This window comes from Microtus oregoni, unplaced genomic scaffold, assembly GCF_018167655.1.
Source record: "Microtus oregoni isolate MIOR12 unplaced genomic scaffold, Mior012 000058F_ref0000040, whole genome shotgun sequence".
Taxonomy (NCBI): Eukaryota; Metazoa; Chordata; class Mammalia; order Rodentia; family Cricetidae; genus Microtus; species Microtus oregoni.
Window position 1 is genome coordinate 4,884,545 of NW_024543834.1, and position 25,360 is coordinate 4,909,904.

At 41.0% G+C, this 25,360-nt stretch overlaps 1 protein-coding gene across 1 annotated transcript in view; it reads right to left on the reverse strand.

The window, feature by feature from the left end:
* The window catches only part of Nbas (NBAS subunit of NRZ tethering complex), a 312,059-nt gene that overhangs the window by 78,093 nt on the left and 208,606 nt on the right, over positions 1 to 25,360 (reverse strand). The window contains exons 41-44 of the mRNA XM_041639422.1: positions 21,281 to 21,510; positions 13,865 to 13,975; positions 3,592 to 3,842; positions 2,073 to 2,407 (exon numbers count right to left, since the gene is read on the reverse strand). Of these exons, the coding sequence (XP_041495356.1) occupies positions 2,073 to 2,407; positions 3,592 to 3,842; positions 13,865 to 13,975; positions 21,281 to 21,510 (927 nt within the window). The remainder of the gene's footprint in view (positions 1 to 2,072; positions 2,408 to 3,591; positions 3,843 to 13,864; positions 13,976 to 21,280; positions 21,511 to 25,360) is intronic.

Here is a 25,360-nt window from a genome sequence, read left to right on the forward strand (position 1 = left end):
GAACAATGCAATGTCTCAACATTTGAGTGATCTTCATCATCCAGTGCACCAATACTTCCAAATGCAATTACATTTTTATTTTAGATTTCTTACTGCAGCTAGTATTTAAAATGTTTCATGCTTGAGTAGAATATCAAAATACACCCCAAAGTAGTGGCTACTACACCATGCTCTTTCCTAACCACGTCTGTGTACACTGACTTTTCTTTACGACTGCAGTCAGAACAACAGTCTAAATGTAGAAACAGGGCACAGAGTCCAAGCCAGCTGCCTGAGACGGCCCTCCCCAATTGTCCAGCTGCTGCTGCCTGTGAGGCTCTGAACTCCCTGCTTCCAGCTGTGGGGAGCTGTGGCCCAGGCTTCAGTGTCTTGCTGATGCAGTCACCATTCGAGTCACCTCTCAGCCATAAATGACCCTTCACCACCACTCCTGTAACTGCCTGCTACCCACACTTCTGTAAGAACCCCTAATAAACAAATTGGCTTACCAAGTCAGGCTTTGGTGACAGCCAGACCTACTATTGCTGGTTCTCTTTCTGGGGTGAGGAGGCACGTGCTCACAAATCCCTGGGAACAGTGTTAGCCACCCTCGCATGTCTGTACCTGAGACAAAAGTGTTTCCAGTTGCTGAAGTTAACAAGGTGGGGCCACTCCAACCAACTCAGCAATTCAGGCTGCAGCAGATACACATCTTGTCCTTTTCTCCTCTGCATACCCGTCACCTCAAGCACTGGAAAAGGGTAGCCACTACATACGGCATAATGCTATTTGGAGAATGATGTCTCCAGAGCATCTGAGAATTCTGCTAATGCAAATGTTAATTAAACAACTGTTGGGACAAGTAGGGAAAGAGACCATTGGCATGATCGCTGTGGATTCAGCCCATAATGCAGACGTCAGGAAATTCCTGTCTGAATTTTAGTATCTGAACAATTGCTGACTGTCTTGCTAGGCGCTCTAGAAAAAGCTTACGTATTCTTTCTAAAGATTTCTCTCTGAATTAACTGTGGGCACGCTCCTGAAAACTGCATACCGTGGATGAGTAACACACACTCACTGTACACTTGCAGCATCGTGCACAAGCTGTGGGAACATCTGGTGTTTTGAAAATTTCAACAAATCCAGTTGTATTCCATCTTCCAAATGTGTCTTCTAACATGTGGGGCTTGTGTCTCATATCACACACTCTCTCTCTTTCCTCCCTCCATGTCTCAGTCCTGCATAGTTTTGAATACCCACTTTATCTAAATGCCATAAATAGCAGCTCTAACCAGAAAATAAAAAGCCAAACAATTAAGAAAATGGGGAGAGATTTTAAACCTAGACTAAAGATACAGATTGTAAGGCAATTATTTTACGTTTATAATTTTCCTGTCGCACTAGAAATCTCACTTTTGAGAACAGTCCATGAGAAAGCAATGCTGCACCTGGATTACTCCACCTGAGTTAAGGAAACAACATAGTAATTGACCAAATCTTCTGAGCCAGCCATGTGCTTTTTCTTCATAAAATTACACACACAAACAACTGTGTCACACACTTTCAAATAGTTCACAAAACCTTGAAAGCCTATGATTAAGGTTGGTTTAGGGAGTCGAAGGGATCAGATACCAACACAGAGCACCAGCAAGGATGGCATGCATTCCCAAAGACACCCAATCACCATGTCCTACTCTGCATCATTCAAATTCATGGAGAAGACCCTAAGGGCTCCACCAGAGTCCAGAAAGGTGTCAGACTAGGTTCTCAGTAAAATGAAACAAGGATGGACAACAGACTCCCTTACACTTCACAGTTTAAAAAAAAAAAAAAGAAGGATGTTGCTATAATAATGATGACACACCCATAAGAACTATAACAGCTCAAAATATACGAGTAAATCACTGCTTTTATTGTTTCTTTATATGTAATTGGAGAAAGTGATTTCTCAATTAAGCTCAGTAAAAAAGAGCAGTCAAATGTATCTTTTTCTACTTCAAGGAAGAAAATAAAACCCAATCTATAGAATGTAAGTACAATTTTCTTTTCTCCCCAAGTACTCTCAATCTGCCTTCAAATACTTTTTCAGTTACCTTGGACACAGCTTCTGGAGAAAATGTAATTGCATCCACAACAGTGATGAGGTCATCTGGACACAGGCGATCAAAGTACTTCAGGCAGACGTCATAGGCATGCAGCCACTCCGGGGAGGACTGCGGGGCCTGCTTGATGAGCTGAGGATCTCCAGTCCAGAACAACTTCTGCAACCAGACAGTGTATAGAGAGCTGGGGGAAAGCATCCGCCCATCCTTCTCAGGGATTCTGGGAACAAGTTTGGAAATAGATAGGATGTTCTGACTCGTGAGCACTGGCTCCAGTGCTCCCAGTGCATCCCCGCTTTCATCTGTCAACTTCTTATAATTAAGACCTATGGGGAGAAGAGAATGGGAGGAAGTGGATGACTCAGGTGGAAACACGCACATGCCTCAAACACACAGAGCCCCTTGGATGGCTAAATTAAAAGACAGCAATTTATACTGTGAGCTTTAGGCTTTAAAGAGAAGATCAGATTCTAGTTCTAGCCCCAGCCTGGACCTACACTGTACAATCCCACATCACTCAATTTACACAACTCTCCGGGTCCTTCTCTGTACTCTTGCCTTGCCTACAGCTCATGCCCCCTCTGCACCTACGCTGTCTTCCATAAGGACAGTCACCAGTCTGCCCATTTGTCACTGGCTACTTAAGACAGCTCTCAGAACAACTGATAACCTAAAGGACATTCTCACAGTTGCCATGGAAAGAAGATGAATATAAACCAAAGTGCCACATAAAGTATGGAGCACTGCAGAGAATTAAGGTAGGTGACCCCTTTCATTTTCCAGCTATAAGTGCATGGACACCACACTACCCACTTCTAAAATGCATCAAGGTGCAAAGCTTCCTCTTTACATGTCCTGCAAATATTTTATTTTGTATGTATATATATATATATATATAAAATTTACATAGTTAATATTGCACATATATGTTTAAGGCTTTACTTCTTTTATGTGAATGTGTGAGTACCAGCATCCATGTCTGTGCACAACATGTGTAGGTGGCCATGGAGGCCAGAAGAAGATGTTGGAGCTTGTGGAGCTGAGGTTGTCTAGGAAATTGTAAACTGCCTAACGAGCATGCTGGGAACCAACCTAGGAATTCAGTAAGAAAGAGCAGCAAGCGCTCTAATGCTGACCTACCTTTCCAGCCCTACAAGCGCCATGACTATTTTAAATAAATGGTTCTACTAAAGTGAAATTCTGCCAAACTGCCTAAAACTAGTGGCCCAATCATGTCATTTTAAAATAGCAAATATGACAAAAGAAGGTTGTCCACAGCAGATCCACCTGAAATCACTAGGAAATTTCAGGAGACGTCTGTCTTTTCCTGATGCAGAATGTTCTCACTGCAGGGCAAAGGAGCTGGAAGATGCTAGCTAACGTCAATCTCCTCCACAGACTGTGGATTCACTCTCAGCGACAGTTTACAAACACAGCTGGATGCGAGCGCAAGATTAATCCCAAGGTTTCATTTAGAAGGGAGGGGTCAGCAGGAACATACGTGTCCTACCTGATGCAACGACTTTAAATTTCTTCAGTAGGCGAATGTGGGTTTCTGGTTTAATAGAAGCTGTCTCGAAGTCCGCGCAGCCACACGCTTCCAGGAGAGTGAAGTAATACAGCAGCCTTTCATGATCGAGGCCCGCGATGGTGGGGTAGATGTACTTGACCATGTGCTTATGAAAGGACTCAGGATCTGTCTTCAAAGTGTCAAAGAGATGAAGGGTTTGGGCTCGCTTTTCAATTTCTCCTGTGGACAAACTGAAATCAAGAATCAAACAGTCTCTGTTATCATGTTGTTCCCTTAATAAACATGATAATAAGCCCTGGAGGAAAGGCTAATTTAGTGTGTGTGTGTGTGTGTGTGTGTGTGTGTGTGTGTGTGTGTGTGTGGTGCTGTGGAAGGAGCTCACAGAGATGCCTGATACAGTGAGCACATGGAAGTCAAAGAACAACTTCTAGGAACTGGTTCTTTCCTTCCACCATGGGTCCTGTGATGCAATTCAGGCCACAAGGTGAGCCATCTTGTTGGCCCAGAGATAATAAGTCTTTTCTTATTAGCCACAAGACCTATGCCGTGGGTATAAAGTGAAACAAACAAGAAGTAGAGGTCTGCCATCCTACTATGTAACCTTTCTCACATGTCACCACAGGCAGAGCCATAGCTGCCTTGAGAAACAGGCATTTCGAAAGTTCCAGGACTGTCTATTCTTGCCAGCTAGCTCATAAGATAGGAAATTTATTCTAAATAATTTACGATCTCCACACATATGTGCAGAAGTACATACAAAATAAGCAATAAATAAAAATGCAAATTTAAAATGTAAGAATAAACTAGTAAGGGGAAGAATAAAATTTCAACATTTGGCATGTCTTACATCTAAAAGTATTGAATTAATAATATTCAATAAACATCAACTTCATGCCATGTTCAAGTTAAAACAGGAAAGAGATAATGATGCTTTCAATACTATCTATAGAACTGCTTCTTGAATAAAAGATTCATCTTAATATTTTCATACTAATTTAAGTATCTTTTTATAAGAACTCAAATTCTAACATAAACTTTAATAAGAGTTATTTAAGGTTAATCTGATGAGGTAAAGAAAAGATCAGGATATTTGTTTGCTGAATGAGTTGTCTAGATTTGTTTAACTGGAGAGATAAGAAGACTTCATTTGGTCTCCTGTTTTCCTCTAGACAATCAACTCAGGTCTCTGAAAATCTCAGGGCCCTGGAATGTGTGTGACTCCTTAGGGCACTCCACCACACTAATAGAAATGGTGCTTTCAATACTTGGGGGACACTGTACTTAGTCATATAGTAAAATCACAAACAAGCTTCTTCATAATTTGAAAAAAAATGAAGTCTGAGAATGATGAAGTGAGAAAGAAAACTGTAAACTGTGTAACCCCATTAAGACGACCCACACACTGCGTAATCCCACTAAGACAACCACACTCTGCATAACCCCACTATCTGCGTAACACCACTAAGATGACCCACACACTGTGTAACCCCACTAAGATGACCCACACACTGTGTAACCCCACTAACGACCCATACTGTATAATCTCACTAACATGACCCACACACTGTATATAGCCTAAGATGAGCCACCCAGATGAAAAGAGAGAAGGTGAAGGCGGTGGAGAGGAAGAAAGAGCTTTCTACTCACTATGTCGACTCCTATGTTAGTAACTTGCAGCGGCTTAATTATCACCACACGGAAGACTGACCCACTTGACCTCAGAGTATATTTGCTCATTACCTCACAGAGAGGCTGTGTGTCATGAAGGCCAAGCACCCATACTAACACTGTCTTACAAACAGGAATCCATTTACCAGTTCTCCCTTCTAGCAACAATATGCTAAGAGTCATCCTGCCACACTTCACGCCTAACAGCCCAATCAACAGTGTCCGGGATAAAGCAGTCTACAGCATGGACAAGGGCTCCAAGCTTATTTAGCTTCATCTGGACTTAATTCTGAGTGCGGTCTGTCTCAACATGACTGTCTCCTCATCCACTCACTTCCCGTTCTGAGCTGACAGATCAGTCTGTCTCATACACAGTTTCACCTGATTATCTTGTCAAGACAGATCCTGGAATACCTGTACTGACACAAGATTAAAAAAAAATCAAGCATCTCTCTCCAATAAATTACAATGTGTTAAGATCTTCTGTAGATGCCAGTAACCAATAGTCCATTTTAATGACTTCAGAGAAACAAACTGTTATCTTCTCTTTGGAACAAGAAATTAAATCTTTGCTTAGAAAACAATTCTAAAGGACCCCACTCAAAAAAGCCAATAAAATACTATAAAACCATTGTATTCTTTTCTCTAATCTAACTAATAATTACCTTTAAAAATGGTTTAGGTGCTTTTTTTCCTGCACTGAAGTTTAGCTATGGAGCAGCTTATACTCTGTGTGTTGCCTACTTATCTTTCAGGGGCTAACTACTGAAAGGCGTGGGCATTGGTTGTACTTAATGTACAAGGAGTAGAATTATTATGAATAATCCTATGATTAAGATACTCTGCAATGCTTTCGAGTTGTCAATAACTCAAAACTGATTCAAAATAGCATGCACTAAAGGGACTTTCATTTGTACAAGAAAATGAATTTATTTAAATACATTTTACTTTATTTAGTCTGAGACTGAGAAACAATACAATTCCATTAGCCTAAAAGGAATAGAGATAAGAGAAGAAAGCGGAGGAACGAGAAAGGAGACAAAGGAAGGTTCCTGGGAGAATTAGAGGGAGCACAGAGAGGGGATGGGGGTAGGGTGACATGAAATTTACAGGCAACCCAGCAATACTTTATGTCTACAACACCTCTTGGCCTTGATAACTACTCTTCACAGAAGGTCTTGTTTCTATTCTCTGAAAGAAGCCAAAACTCAAACAAAAGTAATCTAACTGGAAGGAAGTAGGAGCTGGTCCCAAGTTAGACCTCCGAGAGATAGCTCTCTCTGTTAATACTCTACAATAAGGCAATGTGTCCATCCAAGAATTTTGCTCGGCACAGTTGAGACATAGCGATTGGGCATTCCCACAGAAACTAATCTCCACAGAATGAGGATCCATGAATTCCAATGGGTGACTCCAATGGACAGGTGGCTTTAGCACTGGCTACTGTGAAATGACACACATACCCTCTGAATTACAGCCACACCGGAGAAGGGGGGCAAACTGAGGTGTCTAGCACAAGAAGGCCTCAAGTAAGGCATGGGTAAGGTAGACAGTTGCTGAAAGAACTGATAGTGAGTGTCTGAGATTCTATTTTTTTTCTAACAATGGTATTCAGTGAGTTCCTTTATCAAATATTTTATTATATAAATACAGTGGTAATACTGAGACCCATGAGTAAGTTTTGTATGCTTCCCAAGGAGACAATTTGACAATAAAAGGTCAATTTTGACAAGTTTATAAAACTTCATACTATTTGCGTCTTTAACAATATTCCGAAAGTACAATAGCACAGATACAGTAACAGGCACCAACTAAAAACAGTCATCTTGTCCTGTAGTGTCACTATCCTCATGGCAGTTACTGATATCCACACTGACTTGAAGAGCAATTGCTCAGATGGACTGTAGGGGTCATAGGATGAATTGGGTAAATGTAGATTATTTTTAAAATCAACAGTAATAGATGCTTTTGAAAACACTCCTATATGACAGATACTCTATATAGATCTCTAATTTCACACCCTGTCTCAAAAAACCAAAAACAAGTCTCTAATTTCATGGCATTTTTGCAAAAAAAAAAAAAAAGTATATTTTGCAGGGAGGAAAATGTACTTAGAGGGCTCAAAGAATTTTATCAGGAACATTTTAAACGAGGGGAGTGTTGGGGCCTGGCCAGGCTTGCATTAGGGGAGTCCCAGCACCAGGGCTGTGCCTGGCACAGGACATACACTGACCCAAATAGACTGTTTTGATTATATCTACTTCAGGAACTTGTTGGCTATGTGTAAAAAGGGAACTTTAAGAATCACACCACATTCATGCTCAGTCCTAAACAGGACATCCATATCACCTCCTCCAAGACCCAGGAAACACTGTGAAGGAGGAGGTAGAGAGACTGAATTCCTTGCTACTGCATGTGACATGGTCATTGCAACCACAGACAAAACCAGCAGGGGCTATCTGCACAAAAAAACAAGCACGGCACAAAAGGCAAGGAAGAAGGGAGGGTACCGGCTATGAAGAAGAACTGCAGGAATGGTGGAGGAGAAAGGGTAATAGGGAAAACAAGAATAAATACCTGGTATACATATGCAAACTCGCCAAAGATTTAAACTTTAAAAAAATTACAATACAGAGATGAGTGTTGCAGGATGCTTCTATCTTGGCAATGGTAGAAATTAGTTTTTGTTCCTCTTGAAGCTAGTAGATTTATTTTTATGCAAAGCACAAATCACAGCCCTGGTCAACTTCTCTAGGGCCTTGAGGTGAACCAAGACCAATTTTAAATACTGAGATATGTGACCTGGGTATTCACATACAACACAGCACCTCAGGAACAGGCTAGTGCTGGCTCTGCATTTCTGCTTGTTTGATTATTTTCAATGATCCGGCATACCATATAATAAACTAAGTTACTTTAAATCTTGAGAAGCTTGTATGAACTCAGTTGTTCCTTCTCCATCTACTAGCCATGCTGGCACTAACTTCTTTCTGCACGGGGGCCTTTTAGAGTGAGGCTGGAAGACCAGGTCAGTATTCAGGATTGTTCCAATGTGGCAGATCAGGCACAAAGTCTCCCTGTGTGAGTGACAGCAACCCTCTGGCATAATTCTGTTATATGATGTTTTACTCTTTTGGCTTTTGGAGGCCTGCCACCCAGCTCCCAAATAAATCACACACAAAGGCTTATTCTTAGTTATAAATACCCAGCCTTAGCCTGACCTGTTTCTAGCCAGCTCTTCTTAAATTATCCTACCTTTTACCTCTGGGCTTTTCTTTCTCTATTTCTACATACCTTTCTTTACTTCTTTCTGTGTGGCTTGTTGTGTAGCTGGGTGGCTGGCCCTGGTGTCCTCCTCTCCTTTTTCTCTTGCTCCTCTTCTTCCTTGTTTCTCCTTCTATTTCCTTTGTTTTTCTATTCTCTGCCTGCCACCTCCACCTATCATTGCTCCTGACTCACTATTGGTTGTTCATCTCATTGTTAGGACCACCAGGTGTTAGACAGGCACAGTAACACAGCTTCACAGAGTTAAACAAATGCACTGTAAACAAAAGTCACACACCTGAAAACAATATTCCCCAACATAATTCTGCATCTATTGTTTCCTTCAGAACAAAGCAGCTATATTCTTTACAGTTTATTCTGCTCCCCAAAGAGACAGCTTACTCATCCACATCTCTACCTGAGATGGAAGGAAACTTCCTCAAAATGAAATCGACTAAAAACCAGTGCAGTTACTCAAAGTCTTCAAGATCAGAGGCCTTTGCCTGTGTGTGCAAAAGGGACAGTACCTAACTCACCAACAAGAAGACAGTTTTGTGCTGTGTATCAGCCAAGAAAAAGCACCTGGACCATCACCCCAAGGGCTAGAGAGACTGAGAGCAAAGCACAGTAAATTTAATAAGAAGACAGAGATGGAGAATGAGTCTGACACACTGATGTCTGTGCCCACCTTCCTTAGGTCTCCTTGGCTCACCACGGTCTGCTATGGGGCCTTCCTTTAGCTATGGAACATCAAGAACTCACACTCGCCCACAGTCCCCTTGAGATGGAAAGAATGCTCTCCCTTTATCACTCTTCAAAGGCGGGCATCTCTTTTCACACATGAGAGCCTTCCCCATACTGTACTGAGTTCTCCATTATGCACTGCACCTGATATTTTGGATGGGGGGGGGAGAGACAACTCCTTATCAGAGTATGAGTTCCACAAGTTTCTAACTTGTCTAGTACCTAAAACTGTTTAGTATACAAAGTCACAAAAATATTAACATGTAATGAATAAATATAGTGCTAATTCATCAGCTAGAAATAATCTCTGGTATGAAAAAAAAATACCTGTCTAAAGCTTGAAGCTGAAAAATAAGAATTAACAAGAGCAAAGATAAGAGGAATGGTGACAACAGCAAACAAAGAACCACTGGGTTATACAGGCCTCGCAGTTCTGGCTTTAAGTTTCACAACCCTGCAGGTAAGGACAGCGACACCCCCTCACTGAGAAGGCAGTGATTTGGAGAATTAAGATACACACTCAAGGCTAGCAGTAGGTGGCTCTGGGCAGTAGCTCTGCATTTTGAAAGAAGATCTTTTTCAAGTCCCATGCCCTTGCTACTAGGCCACACATTCACACAGTTACTGTCATCTACAGGGTCCTCTAACCTGACTAGAGATGTCCCACGGTACAGCATCAATATGTCTGCATAAGTAACTCATCAGTTTGGAAGGTGAAGGGAGAGCATGCCAAAGCAGAATAGAGAGGCCAGGAGAACCAGTGTCTGTCGGGTGGGAGGGACCCTATGTCCTTGCAACCAAGAAAAAGCAGTATTTTGTTTAAAACCAGTAATAGGAATAAAGGGGGCAATAGCGAAGATGGAGCTCGAGAACTCAAGTGTACCTGGATGCGCAGGAGGATCAGCTTCCAGATATAGGGACCATAAGTTAAGGAGCAGATTAGGTTTTTAGCACTTAATCACTTGCTTATGGTTGAGGAAAACAGGCTCCAGAGGAGGGGATCATCTAGTTTAAAGACACATACACACAGCACTCACAGGAACTGGTCCAGCCATCTGGTCTGGGGGATGACACCCTATGCATAACACTGCCATACCTTTACCTATCTGTCAAGGTTGTGCTGCAGGTTAAAATGAGGCAGAGGAAGGAAAAGGACCAGTGAAAAAATGAACTTCATGGGTGGATCAGGGAAACTTTAGGGAACAGTAAAGAAATACCCTACAGCCAAGGATAGTATTTCTGTTGTTCTACTGGTTAACTGCCCAATGGCACTGGTTTAACTAAATGTTGGGCAACTTTGACAGTATTTACAAGGCTGATTTCTAATAACCAGTTAGTGTGTTTGATGAAGTCGTCAGGCAAAGTGCTGCCCTTCTGAGCAAGAAACAGACCCAAACAGCACTTGGTAAATCAATATTAAGTGCACTGCCACTCACACGTAATGATGCCGGGAGGTAGCGATTTCCTGCTTTGTAATTGCTGTGCATCTGCATAATCACACTGCTCTCAGGTATAATGATATGCCAGGAGAAGCCTTGCCTGCTCCTCAATTGCCTGATAATTTGTAACATATTCAGAGACCAAGGACTCATCCTGTTTGCACAGACAACATCCCTTGTGTACCAGTCAATAAAAGAGAAAAAGATACATAATAAAAATGCCATGGTATATTTTTAAACGCCACACATATCACAGAAAATATTTATCTAACAATATTACTGTGCCTAAGAATTGGTGGATTCAGCTGGGCAGTGGTAATGCATGCCTTTAATTCCACCACTCAGGAAGCAGAGTCAGGCAGATTTTGGTCGTGGTCTACAAGAGCTATTCTAGGACAGGCTCCAAAGCTACAGAGAAATCCTGTCTCAAAAAACAAACAAACAAACAAACAAAACAAAACCTAAAAAAAGAATTGGTGAATTCAGAACAATGTTTACCCCATAGCGCCATCATCAGGGAAGAATCCGATAAATGCTCAAATGTAGACATTAACATTTCAATGATTACTAGAAATTAAACATGCTTAGGTTACAAAGAACTTTTGGCCTTTTGCAGGATTTGACCCCTTCATATCTCTCCATTCCTGGAATACTCTTGACATGGCTTCCTGACAGTAAGACCCTGTTTTCACGTATCTTTAAACCTTTTGTCAAATGCTAATTCTCTCCCAGGGCATACAGAAGGCCTCAACATCTGTCCATGTTAGTTAGGTTTCTATTGCTGTAATGAAAAACTATGACTAAAAAGACCTTGGGAGAGGAAAGGGTTTGTTTCAACTCACAGTTCTACATAAAAGTTCATCATCAAAAGCATCAGGAACTCAAGCAGGGCAGGAACCTGGAAGCAGGAGCTGATGGAGAGGCCATGGAGGGGGGCTGATTGCTGACTTGCTCCTCATGGCTTGCTCAGACTGCTTTCTTATAGAACCCAGGACCACCAACCCCAGGGACAGCACCACCTCAAATAAACTGGGCCTTCCCTTATTGATCACTAGTTAAGAAAATAAGAAAATACCCTACAGGCAGACCTTATAGTTTCCTCCTTTCAGATAACTGCAGCTTGTGTTAACATGAAACTAACCACGACACTGTCTCAGGTCTCCCTCCCTTTGTCATGTGAGTCCCTGACAAGAGTACTACTGCACAGAGTACATGCTCAGAGCTCTCAGGTCAGCCCTGTGCTCAGTCTCCTGACATCAGCTCTCCCTGTGGCAACTGAAACCTTGCCCTGCCCTTTTCAGGTACAAGTCACTCCTTCAACCTGCTTTACCTTAGTAGAGCTCCCTTACTCCCTCAGGGGAGCTGCCATACAACAGGTGAAGCCACAGACTTTCCCTCACTGTTCCTGTGTTTACTTCATCCCAGTTTACCCACATGCTAAGTACACTATTTTGCCTTTCAAGTGTTTATAGAACTAATTCTTGCCTCTCCTATACTCTCAAAGCCCCACTCTAAGCTGGGACAACCTGTCCTGCATGCTATTCCTACAACAATTCCCTACCTTACCATAATCTTTCTCCCACACACTAACCAAAGAGATCTTATTGAAGTGAAACTTTGGTAAATTACTTTTCACCTTCTATTTCATTCAAATGTTTAAATAGCCTGTGGTTCTTAGAGAGATGTCAATGGTCCTTTTGAGGCCCTGAAAAAACTGTGTACTTAGGAGAGCATTTACCGTCTATAATATCAATACAGTACACTGTATTGATAAATGCTTACAATGTAGATGTTAATATTTCAGTGACTAATATAATTTCAAGATGCCAAATCATGAGCACAGCATGATCTAGTTCCTACACCTCACCCACAATCATTCCCCACGTCTGTCCTATCACAGTGACTCCCTGCCAGGCCCTCTGACTCATCATGCTTCTAATCTAAGGACCTCTGGGTTTACTAATCACCCCAAATGGCTCCCTTCCATTTGTAGTATAGTTAAGCCTGACTCAATATTGAGATTTCAGCTTACAATATTTCATTTTGAATTGCTATAATAAAATGCCCAGAACAGACTACTTCATGATACAAAAGTTTATTCAGATCACAGATCTATATGCTCAAGTCCTTCATGCTAGCTGGCAGAGTCCTAAGTCTGACAGAGCACTGCAGGGTGAAGGAAAGACAGTGCACACGTCTACACCAGCCTATATAGTTGCTCTACTGTGCTGACTTAATCCAATCCCAATCACCTTCCCAAGGCTGATCTAAACAGCACAGCAGGATTATTGCTCCTTTACTGTCCCCCAGTGGGATTAAATTTCAACAAGTAAACACTTGGAGGCTATCAAAACCATACCCAAACCATAGCACAGCTCAAATATTATGCTCTCAGGAAAGCCTTCCCTAAGTATTCTACTTTCCTAACTGGATTTTCTACATAGAGCATAAAAATTTTATTTTCATACTTGCCTAAGTCATTACTCAAATTGTCTTGTAACTTCCACTGTAGACTCAACGATGCCAAGATACCCACCCTTTTCTCCCATTACTAAAGCACCATATCACACCCAGTACCAGCCTGGCTAGCTCAGTCGGTAGAGAATGGGACTCTTAATCCCAGGGCCGTGGGTTCAAGCCCCACATAGAATGCCAGATGTAGCTAGGCATACTCTCTATCCTGCTGGTTCCCCTGGACTGGTTTTTTTCTGCCCACCTGTTCCTGAAGCTGCTTATGAAATAACCACTCTAATGCTCATTATTAGTTACAATTGTTTGGTCAATGTCTTAGACTTCTTATAGGCTAGATCTAACTATTAAATTAGCCCATTTTTATTAATCTGTGTATTGCCACAGGGCTGGAACTTACCAGTGTGGCAGGTTACTCCTTCAGCAGCTACATGATGTCCCCAACTCCTCCTACTCTCTATCTTTTATCACATTTCCAGCCTGGCTTTATTATGCTAAGGCACTGACCAAAACAGCTTTATACATCAATAAAACCCACACATACACAGAAGAACATCCAACATCAACATCCTAATTTACAGCTAAGAGGAATACTGAAATTACTGTGTTTTAAACAAGAGTCTGAAGAGATAGGCATGGACATCAATGTGCATGTCAACTGTACTTACCCACTGTCACTGAACAGGAACTCCAAATGGGTCATGAAGACTTCCCACTGTGAGATGCCATACCGCTGTGCCAGTGAAAGGGCGATGCTGTAGACATTTTCCTCAAGGGTCCTTCAGGAGTGTCCGCCAAGCACAGAAAGGGGAAAGAGAAAAAATAGATGACCCTAATCAGCAAAGAAAATTCTCTTTAGGACATAGAGCCATGTCAGAGAGGACTGTGTATTTTGTATTCATAGCTCTTGAGAATGCAGTAAAAAGGCTTCCCAGCTCCCACTCACAGGACTGCAAGGCAGGTTAGCAGGAACCTATTTGCCAGCGGCTCCCTGTCAAAAGGTAATTCTGACTCCAGGAGACACCTGACCATGTGAGGAAACATTCTAATTGCCACAAATAGGATTGGATTTGTAGTCATAAACCAGGTATGATATTGAATATCCTGCCAAGCATAGTATGGTCTTCCCCAAGACAGGATTCCCCAGTCAAATGGCAATAGTGCTGAGGAATAAATAGTAAGTATTCTGATTCAGACTCTATAGTCACAGAAACATTTAAAAGCATAGAAGTATGCTGTGGGATAACGCTCTTGTACATTGTAAAGATTTGTCACTCATATTGGTTTAATAAAATACTGATTGATCAGTAGCCAGGCAGGAAGTATAGGCGGGGAAACCAGACTAAGAGAGTACTGGGAAAAAGAAAGGCAGAGATGTGGTCACCAGCCAGATGTAGAGAAGGCAAGATAAGAATGCTTACTGAGACAAGGTACCAAACCAAGTGGCTAAACATAGATAAGAATTATGGATTAATTTAAAATGTAAGAGCTAGTTAATATTAAGCCTGAGCTAACAGGCCAAACAGTTTATAATTAATATAAGCCTCTGTGTGTTTCTTTGGGATTGAACAGCTGCAGAGCCAGGCAGGACAGAAACTTCTGTCTACAAAGGGTGCCCAAATATTTGGCAAGAATTTCTATATAAAGTCTAATAAAGATTTAAAAAGAAAAGGAATCTAGACAGACAAGAACATACTCAAGTGCAGCTTTTTGTTAACCGTCTTTTTTCCAGTAGCCTCTATTGGCCTCAAGCACAGGCACAGCTCCTTTGAGAGAGGCTTCCTGAATCAGTGTTGGGGCAAAAACCTCGCAGCTATTTTAAGAGGCTCTGCCACCAAACACTGCATGATGGTTATGAGCTGCCCACATCAGGGTTCTTGGTGGTGGCAGGGACCCAAAACTCCACAGAGTTGTGGCAATAAATGTGGCTCCTGTTAGTGCATCTGCCATGAAGACTCTCAAAAAGCTAAGGAATGGACTAGAGCCTGCTACCATAGTTGCAGTTTTAATCCCAGCCATACCACATAGCAGATGAAAGACTCATGTCGTCAGAAAAGATAGAAATATTCAGTAAAGATAGATTCAGAGGAAAATAACAAACCTCTATCCAGTTTACAATATTTAAAAAAAAAATACATAGGCTTGGGAGAGAAAAGAAAATGGATAGCAGTCCCTAAAAATGAAAAAATAGAGTAGTCAGATGTGATAGCACATGCTTTTAATCCCAGCACTAGGGAGGCAGAGGCAGGCAGATCTCTGTGAGTTCAAGACTAACCTGGTCAGCAGAGTACGTTCTAGGACAGTCAAAGATATATAGAGAAACCGTGTCTCAAAAGACAAAACATAAAAAATAAAATAAACAGAGTTTTTAAAAAGCCACATAAAGATGGAAAACACACAGAGAACCTGGATACTGTATGTTATTAGATTGTCTTTGACTGGTGAGGAAGGGGCAACAGCTGCTAAAACATGCTGCTGAATTTATCCAACCTATATATTTTGAAAATGCCTTGACTTCAAAATTTAAGTCAAAAGATATGTTACTTTGGAGAAGAGGTTTTGCTTCCCCCCCCCCCCACTGGAAATGAGAGGTTGTGGATATATTATGGATTAAGAAAAATAAGATTTGATCAAGGAAAACCCCTGAAAATTTTCCAATAGGAATGGGCTACCTAGATCATCTAGTGTTTCAGAGCACCTCTGTTGCAGTTTCCTCTGAGTTCTACATCCAGCACAGCTTCAAAACTGTCAGCTGAGATGATCCAGCCTCACAGAATACTCCAGTCAGAACTTGACCATAATTCTAAATTTTCTTTGGGTCCCTATAAGATGATCAGCACCCTCAATCAACAGGAAGTAACCTAGAAAACTATGTCCACATTTCCAAAAAAAAATGAATTATGAATGTTTGCCTTTGTTTAGTGTGTTGGTTACAAGATGTTATGGATAATGATCAGGAAAAAAAGAAGCTAAACAAAGTTAATTAGATTCAGGGTCTTGCTCTGAAAAGAAAAAAGGGCAAAATTCTATGGGATAATTGTGGGAACAGAAACAGATGTGAGCCTCTTCCACCTTGACTAGAGGTCAGAGTGTCTGAGCTTCTTTTTGCTGTTTCAAAGTTGTTGATAACAGGTATAGCTACAAAACAAGATATCCCAACTTAGGGTGTGCTTACTTGGTGTTTTGGACATTAAGATGGCCCATAAAGGTGGATCCTTTCTGCAATGACCAAAGGTCAGAGAATTCAAGCATACTTCTGCTCTTTCACTTAAAATAGGAGGTTGAAGCCAGGCAGTGGTGGTGCACACCTTTAATCTCAGCACTTGGGAGGCAGAGGCAGGTGGATCTCTGTGAGTTCAAGGCCAGCCTGGTCTACAAGAGCTAGTTCCAGGACAGGCTCCGAAACTACAGAGAAACCCTGGCTCAAAAAAATAAAAACAAAAAATAAAAAAAGAAGGAAGGAAGTAAATAAGTAAATAGATAAATAAATAAATAAACAAACAAACAGGAGGTTGACATAGGGAGGGGCTGCCTACAGGATACTTGGTCTAGGGTGTGTTCACAACATATTCATGCCCAAAACATCAAATGCTTTACTCAGAAAACAATGGCTTGATGTCTCAAGTATTGAAGTAAGGATCTGTTCTGGTTGTCCTTTGTGATATGTTAAAGCAGTTTTTGCCTTCTTCTCCCCCTTTTGTATTGGGGTATAAGAGCATTTGAAAATTAAACATGGGTGAATTCAGTATTCAGTATCCACTGAGTTGCCCTCCCAGTACTATCTTATGTATCTGTGTTTCTCTTATAGCTCTGTTCCTTTTGCTTAATAATTCTAATCCTCATGCTCCTACCCTCGAATACATGAGTTTTGCTGAAGCTGTTCTTCAACAGATAAAGCTCTTGTACACTGTAAAGATTTTTCACTTGCTCACTGGTTTAAGAAAACACTGATTGGCTAGTAGCCAGGCAGGAAGGATAGGCAAGGAAATCAGACTAGGAAAATTCTGGGAAGATGAAAGGCAGAGATGCAGTCACCATCCAGAAGCAGAGGAAGCAAGATAAGAATCTCTTACTGAGACAAAGTTCCAAGCCATGTAGCTAAACATAGATAAGAATTATGGGTAATTTAACTTGAAAAGCTATTTAGTAATAAGACTGTGCTAATAGGACAAACAATCTATAATTAGTATAAGCCTCTGTGTGTTTCTTTGGGACTGAACGACTGCAGGGACCAGTCAGGACAGAAATTTATGTCTACAGAAGTGAACTATAAAAATGACTTCTGTTTGTTTTCTGCATTGTCAGGTATTATGCTGTTTCGGTCATAAAAACAAGCAAGATGTTTTGGGCACACACAGTTGCAGTTGAATAGGAAATGAGACATGAAATAGCAATCGTTTTTTTTTTAATTCTAAAATATTGTGAGAATTGGAAGTAAGAGTAACCCATTTGACCTGAAGAATGAAGAACAAACCAAGATTACCCATGCACAAGTGCCAACAGACCAGTCTGAGAGATTTTGATAAATGGAGCAAGTAGATCATCCTTAAGAAAAGTGCACAGTCCTCATGCCTAAAGGACCTATAACTTTCTCTGCAGTCAACAAAGATCTGGTGGGAGGTTTAAGCTAAGAAATGGCCTCACATTGGAAAGGGATATAAAGAGTCAAAGAAAATGGTTCAGAGTAGTAACATGAAAGATACTGCAGGGATTCTGCTTCCTATGGCAGAGAAATAGAAGATGGAACTCTTGGATGGAAGGTTCTTGGAGCAACCACAGAAGCATCAAGGAAATCTGTTCCAGTGAACACAGCGAGGATTACATCTCTAGCTAAGCGAGTCACAGCATTGAGAGGTTTTTTAGCTGGGGGTTGGCAAATGCTTTCTGGAAAGGGCCCTGATAAGTATATTGATTTTGCTGCTGCACAGTGCCTGTGCCCACCTTCTTTTGTATTCTTTTGGGATTCTTGCTTGTTTTTCTATCAACCTTCAAAAGTGTTCTCACAGACTACAGAAGAGAACTATTTAGTGCTTCAAAAGTGTGTTATCCCATGCAGTATGTTACCGTTAGTTGAACGTTTTTCTAATTAAATACAGTGCCTATGTGATGAAATGAGAAACCACTAGGGAACATTACTAATGTTCCCTTTCTACTATAGGAAACTAGCAGAGATATATGTTGGATATGGATTAGCACCTTTGTGTGAGTGTGTGTGTGTGTGTGTGTGCGCGCGCGCGCGCGTGTGTGCATATGTGTGTGTGTAAGGGGATGAGGGTACAGTCATACACAGTACACATGAGGAGATCTGAGGACAATCTCAGTGGTCAGTCTCCAGTTGCCTACTACCTTTTGAGTCAAGGTCTCTCACTGGCCTGGGTCTTTGCCACACACTAAGGACTAAGGGTAGTTGGTCCCCAAGCTCTCTGAGAGCTGTCATCTTTACCTGCCTTTTCACCATCACTGGGATTGTAAGACAATGTCACAATGTCTGGCTTTTTACATAGATTCTGGGAAATCAAATTCAGATTCCCACAAGGCAAGCACTTTACCAGCTGAGCTAGCACTCCAGCCCTGCACTGGTGTGTTTATCACTTTGTGGGGATGAGAAGGAACGAAATTATGTTCCACCCTCTTCAAAGTTGCCTGCCTTCCCAAAGACATGCAGGCAATGTAAGACCCAAAAAGCAAACACTAACTTACAAACGACAAGGGGTGGGAAGAAGTATGGCCGCATTGTGCATAATTGGAGATAGAATGGCAAAAATCAGGAGAAACTATTTCTTAATACTGCCCTAAACACTAGAATCTCCACCAACTCAGAAATGGCAAAGCTCAAACCCCAGTGACACTATGAGAGAATTTAAACAAACCATCCAAGGACCACAGTGAATCTCTCTAAGCTACAGAATATAAAAGAATCTATTATATATTTATCAAAAGCATACATTTATCCTTGAGGACATACTTCAAATAGCATAAGCTAGCTGCATACATAGAAAAACTCCAGCAAAATGTAACTAATAATCTAAGACACTTTCCACCTCACAATATTGTATTCTGCATAATCATCTTCTCATAAAAAAACCATCAACATGCCAGCAAGATTACAAATGGCCAAAAGAAAAGCACACTGGGTCTAGAAGGAAACCCAGGCTCACGTCCTGGCTGTGTGACCTTGAACAACTCCTTAAAAACCTGTTTCTCAGATTCTTCTAGAAGCAACGAAGTTGGGCTGTGCACTAACTTAGGATACCGTCAAGTCAGACATTAATTGACTCTGAAGCTGACCTTTCAGGTGAAATGATTAAGAGGAAGCCACTTCTTAAATGAGACTGGTACAGGCTTTCTCCACTCTTTCCTTCGGATCTCTCACACACTGCCTGAAGGAAGATCCAGACCTCAGACCTCACAGAAGATCCAGATACCTCCAAGAGCAAAGAGGTCCAGGATAATATAGTTACCAGAGACTGGCTATACTTCTTTGCCACTTTGTAAGAATTTAAAGGATCATATTGAACAATATCATACCATTACCACCATCAAAATAATTTTTGGTATTTCAAAGGAATTTCTCAGGAGACACAAATAACTATCCTATCAGCAAACACACAATCTAACCAAAGTCTCAATACCATAATACTAACCTGCATGGCCCGCTAGAGCTTCCTTGAGAGTGGAAACAATGTACAAGAAGGCACACCACGTTGTGGTAGAGATGTGACAGACTCAAATTAAGATCAAGCTTCGAGATTTTATCACTCATGTAAACTTTGCCACTGACCATCCCTAAGCAGCAACTTCTTTTTAATTTAATAAATGCAGATAAGAATACTTTGATATCACAGGGCTGTCTATAGGATGGAAAACTTCAGATGAAGCCTGAAGAGCATCACACATAACACTTTGGGTGTGCTCCACAGTGAGTATGCGATGGTTGTGTGGAGGAGTTAAAATCAGTTTCTACCGTTAATCACGTGGGTGGCCGTCTTCTCACATCTTCAGGACAGTCACTATTACTCACTGGATCTAATTTATTAAAACGCAGCAAGCCAGAAATAAAACACAAGGAAATAAATTCCATTCCTCCATTCTTGGAGAGCCACTCTTGCAACTGTGCTTAAATTGTACCCCCTTCTCACGTAGGACCTCCTCTTCACTCACAAAGGCAAATGGCAGTTTTTCCCTGCTCTGTGAGGAGACTGAGCTGAAAATGGCTTGTTTTTCTAGAAAATGGGATGTAGACACCTGTCCCTACAACACTTGATTTTCTAAACTGAGAGCAACTGTAACTATCTTAGTTAAGATTTCTATTGTTGTGACCATAGCAACTCTTATAAGAGAAAACATTTAATTAGGGTGGCTTAAAGTTACAGAGGTTTACTCCATTATCATCATGGTGAGACGTGGTGGTGTGCAAACTGATATGGTAGTGTGCAAGCTGGAGAAGTAGCTGAGTGTCCTATATCTTGACTCAGAGACAACAGGAAGTGATCTTAGACACTGTGTATGGCTTGAGCACATATGAGACCGCAAAGCCCACCTCCACAGTGACACACTTCCTCCAACAAGGCTACACCCACTTCAAAAAAGCTATACTTCCTCATAATGCCACTCCCTTTGGGGGCTATTTTTTTCAAACCACCACAGTGTCTATAAACACACTAAAGAATATCAATTCAAAGTACTCTGAGATGGGAGATTCTCAGCCAAGGATAAGAGGCCATCTCATTTTTAAAGTCCCATCACAGACACCATCCTTCTTTACCAAGGCATTGCCCAGGTCCCCAGAACTGACACAATTCTGGAACTGGGTTACCAAGGCTGAGATGCTTAATAGCAACCAACAACAAAACCCCAACACAATTCAGAGCTACTACCGAAATTAATAGGCTTATAAGTCTGTGTCTGCTTATGATAGACTTCTCTAGCTTAAGACTACTTAGAGAGTCTATGTGCTATCTATTCCTCACAGGACTGGGAAGGTTGGAGAAAGGTTCCTAACAACTATGCGTGCTAATTTATGAATTCAACTCATTCTTCTGCATTGTGAACCCACCCCCTCAGGAAACAAGGTAAGCACTTACTCTGCAAGGCCCAGGATGGTTTCTCTTTTGTATTGGTCATCAGCAGTAAACCGTTGCACATCCACACCCTTCCGCAGGCCCTGAAGGAGCTGAGCCTGGGTGAAATCTAGGAGACGCTCGTTGTAGTAGTGAAGCTGCTTGGTCAGGGACACGAGGTCTTCAGGCCAGGACTCATGTCCATGTTGAGCCACATGCCTGGTAACCATCTTGATTAACATTTTGGGGTCAACCTGTGAAAGTTGAAGAAAAATGTATTTTATACATTTTGGGGCATACAATATGAACAGGTATATAAAAAGAGTAGAAGACAGCTCCTGGAAATCTAAATGGTACTTCCCACTGCTGGGTACATTAGTCATAGTCTCCTAAAAGCCAGCTGCAGAGGTAGCACTTAATGCAACTCAAAGAAAGGATGCAGAGCTGAGCTTTCTGGACTCCTGCTTTGATCTTTTTTTCCATCTTAAAAACTTTCTGAACAACTTAAGGATTAATATTTTCAGCTTTTCAACTATTATAAACCTATATCACATTTTTGTTCTAACTTGCTGATCACTTTTAATAATTCACTCTGCGAAGACATTCTCCTCCTCCCATAGCCTCTGTATATACCCTAAATACTCTCAGTAAGAAAGATACAGATTAATAACCTCCCTATAGAAGGTAGACAGCAAAGGAGAAGAATGTTCTTTTCAAGGAACAGGTGAAGAAAACAAAAATAAAAACTTACTCACACTTGCAAAAGTCAAAAGAACTTCTAGATATAAAGAAAGTATTGCAATTATCAATGGATTTGACTATTGACTCTGATTTGTCGCTCAAAAGGACATAGGGCCTATGGTTCTTGGTAGCATCTCAAAAAGCAATATTATTATTCAAATAGAATATAACAGCGAATCCAACAGATATAAGAGCAGGTAAATTAGTGATTAAGTGGTTATACTTATTGATTGAAATGTGTGTGTGTGTGTGTGTGTGTGTGTGTGTGTGTGTGTGTGTATTGAAACTCAATAAAGCAAAACAGACTCAGTCATGATTCTGGAAACACAAATACCATCATACTATGACACTAACTCACTCTATTCTGATTGTTAGGAGACAAACTACATATTTTATAATAAGTTTAGGAAGAAAAAACACACACACAGTCTTTGTTTCTCAGAACTCCATTCTTAATGATGGTAAGCTGTCAACATTTTAACAAGAAAACCCATTATTCTGAGCTACACTGGAGATTTGTCAATGTTGAGTTTATTCAACCAACCCTGGCCTGTCAGTGGCTCTCTTCATCCTATTATGGAACAGTCTGGAGGCATAGATAAAAACCAAATAGAGAAATACTGGATTCTAACAGGTGCCGGCTGTGGGGAACTGGAAAGGGCAGAAACCCCAACAAGCAGGCCCACTCATGTTACACAATAAGTACCAAACAATGTATTATGAGAATGTGCCCTGCTACTCTAGAGATGCAACCTACTGAGAGAGACAAGGAAGCAAGCATTAGTAAGATGGTAAACACAATGAGCTTGGGATGCTACAGAGAAACAGAACACAACAAAAAAAAATCTTCTCGGAAGAGTTATAGCTATGCTAACATCAGGGACTAGCATCAGAAAGGCCCCAAGAAATATAAAGATATATTCCAGCAAAGGTTAGATATAAACATTTTAGTGTCTAGAATTATTAATAAAAACTGACTGACTGAATGGATGAATAATAAATAAATTAGAAAATTGGAAGCAAGGTTCAAACAGCTTTAGAAGCCTAAGAGAAAATATACAAACCAAGATGGCATAAAGGAGGGCTCCAAAATAAAAAAGTAATGTAAAGCATGCTGAAAGATATTTGAAAAACCTCATGGCAACTGTTGTTACATAATTTGTGCTTCCCTTCTCTTATTATATCATAATTTCTGGAGGAAAGAGTCCATGAGCATGTCATAAATCCATCTTTTCTAGAACACAACAGAATCTTCTACAAAAATAAGGTGCTTGGTAAAGTGTTCTGAGTTTTAAGTCAGGAGTTATAGTTTACATTCTTCTTCCCCACCTGGTAGAGGGGTAATTCAGAGTTCATTTTCCCTGTTTCTTCACTAAGAAAGACTGTTAGTCAACACCCTCTTTGGTTTTTTGGAAAACACAAATAAGGTATTTTTTAAATTTTTATTAGTTTTTTGAGAATTTTGTACATTTCAATCATATTTACCCTCCCTTCCCTAAGACTTTCCAAATCTAACCCCCTTCTATTCCTATCCAAATTAGCATGTTCTGTGCTAATTTATGCTGCCCAAATAGTCATGAATGTGTGGTTTTCTACTAGAGCTTTGCTGACTTTATCTCTTAGAGAACATGGTCCCTTCCTTCCTCAGAGCTAATAACTGCCAAAAGCTCCCTCACTGGGTGGAACCTCATGGCCAACTCTGTTCTCTATGCTGGAAACTGGTCTGGTTTGGGCTTCTCTGGGTCATGTGCACGCTGACATCACCAAGGTGAGTACCTCCTTATAGTCATGCACTGCCTCTAGCTCTTACACTCCCCCCCCCCCCCTTTTTCACTGATCCCTGAGTCTTTGGAAGACAGGGTACAGAATACATGACTCTTGGGGGCTGACTCTTCTAGTCTCAGTTTCTGTACTTGGGACTGTTGTGGTCTCTGTGCTGGCTGTCATCTATGGCAAACAGAAGCTTACTTAACAAACCACTCCTTTCTCTCTACTGTTTATGAAAACAAGTTACACCCATAGCTTATTTTCAAGGAATTAAAAAGTAGCAACTGACTACAGGTACTCTTAAGCAGTTCACAGGAGGATCTGAATAGATGCTCAGTGCAGAACCAGAGGCTACCAGTCCGGGGAATGCCATGAAGGGAGGAATTATCTCCTTTTCTTGATTCTCCTGGTGCTCAGTTTCTACAAGGGGAGGGGGGGCAGGGTAAGCTGTACTGGATGATCACCTTCCTAAGATTAAACTCCTATGAGTGCACACAAATTCAATCATTAAAATAAGATAAATCCTCGCAAATCCCTCCAGGTATGGAAATGAGGGTACAACTCTACTGCATGCTTCCACTAAGTATTCAGAACCGATTTCTTTGTAAGACATATTTTCAGAACAACAGATGATAGTTAATAGAGTCGCACAAGCTGAAACAGCTTAATCTCATCTACTTTACTGTGAAACTAGTCCTGTATGAATAGTTCTTATTTCACAACTTTGTACATCAAATTTATTCACATTACTTATGAAATGTTTAAGAACAAAACCCCAGTACCGAAGTGTTCAGGATGGAAGGCTGAGACTTCATACACCTGTGCTGAGTGAGCCCTTGCTAACAGAACAACCCAGAGGACAGGTGTCTCCTAGGGCCATATGAGACTGCTAGGCAGGTAGCAGAGTATGCAAGGGCCTGACTCCCAAGCACAATGCATTCTAGAAGCATCCTTTTATACATGATATTCAGGGAAGGTATTCTCTTAAAGCTTTAAGACCAGTGCATACACGTTCCCCATGACACATAAATGAGACCAGTCACTGCAGTCCTTTCACGAATGACAGATTTACAAATAACAGATCTTCTTAGTGCCATTCTATAGTACAGGTAGAGCTGTTTACATACCTATGTGAGTGTGGGAAGGTTGAGAATAGTTTCATTTCCCAACCAGTCTTTCCTGCTCAAACAATAACAGCACTTTATGCTTGGCTCCCTGAGTATACCTCTTTAGGGAATTATGCATGACAAGTGTATGAATTACCATAATATCTGTTACATTTGACATATTTTTCAATATTTCAAATGACTGTGGAAAACATGAGAAAAAGAGACAAGTTTTCACAAAAACATTCTAAGAAAAAGTAAAATTTCTTCTACAGGAGAAATAACTGAATTGGCCTCAAAGGCCTTGATTCCTGGCATTTCTTCCTCATCAAGTCATATGGTTTTAAACTTGAAGTGATTTCTTCAATACAATCCTCCTAAAGACCATACGCAGCAAGCAGGATGACTACTGTAAACTCACCTGCTCTGTGGATTACTTGCCTACTGACACCATTATCTCCTCTCTTTCTAAAGGGACTTAGCTGGTTAT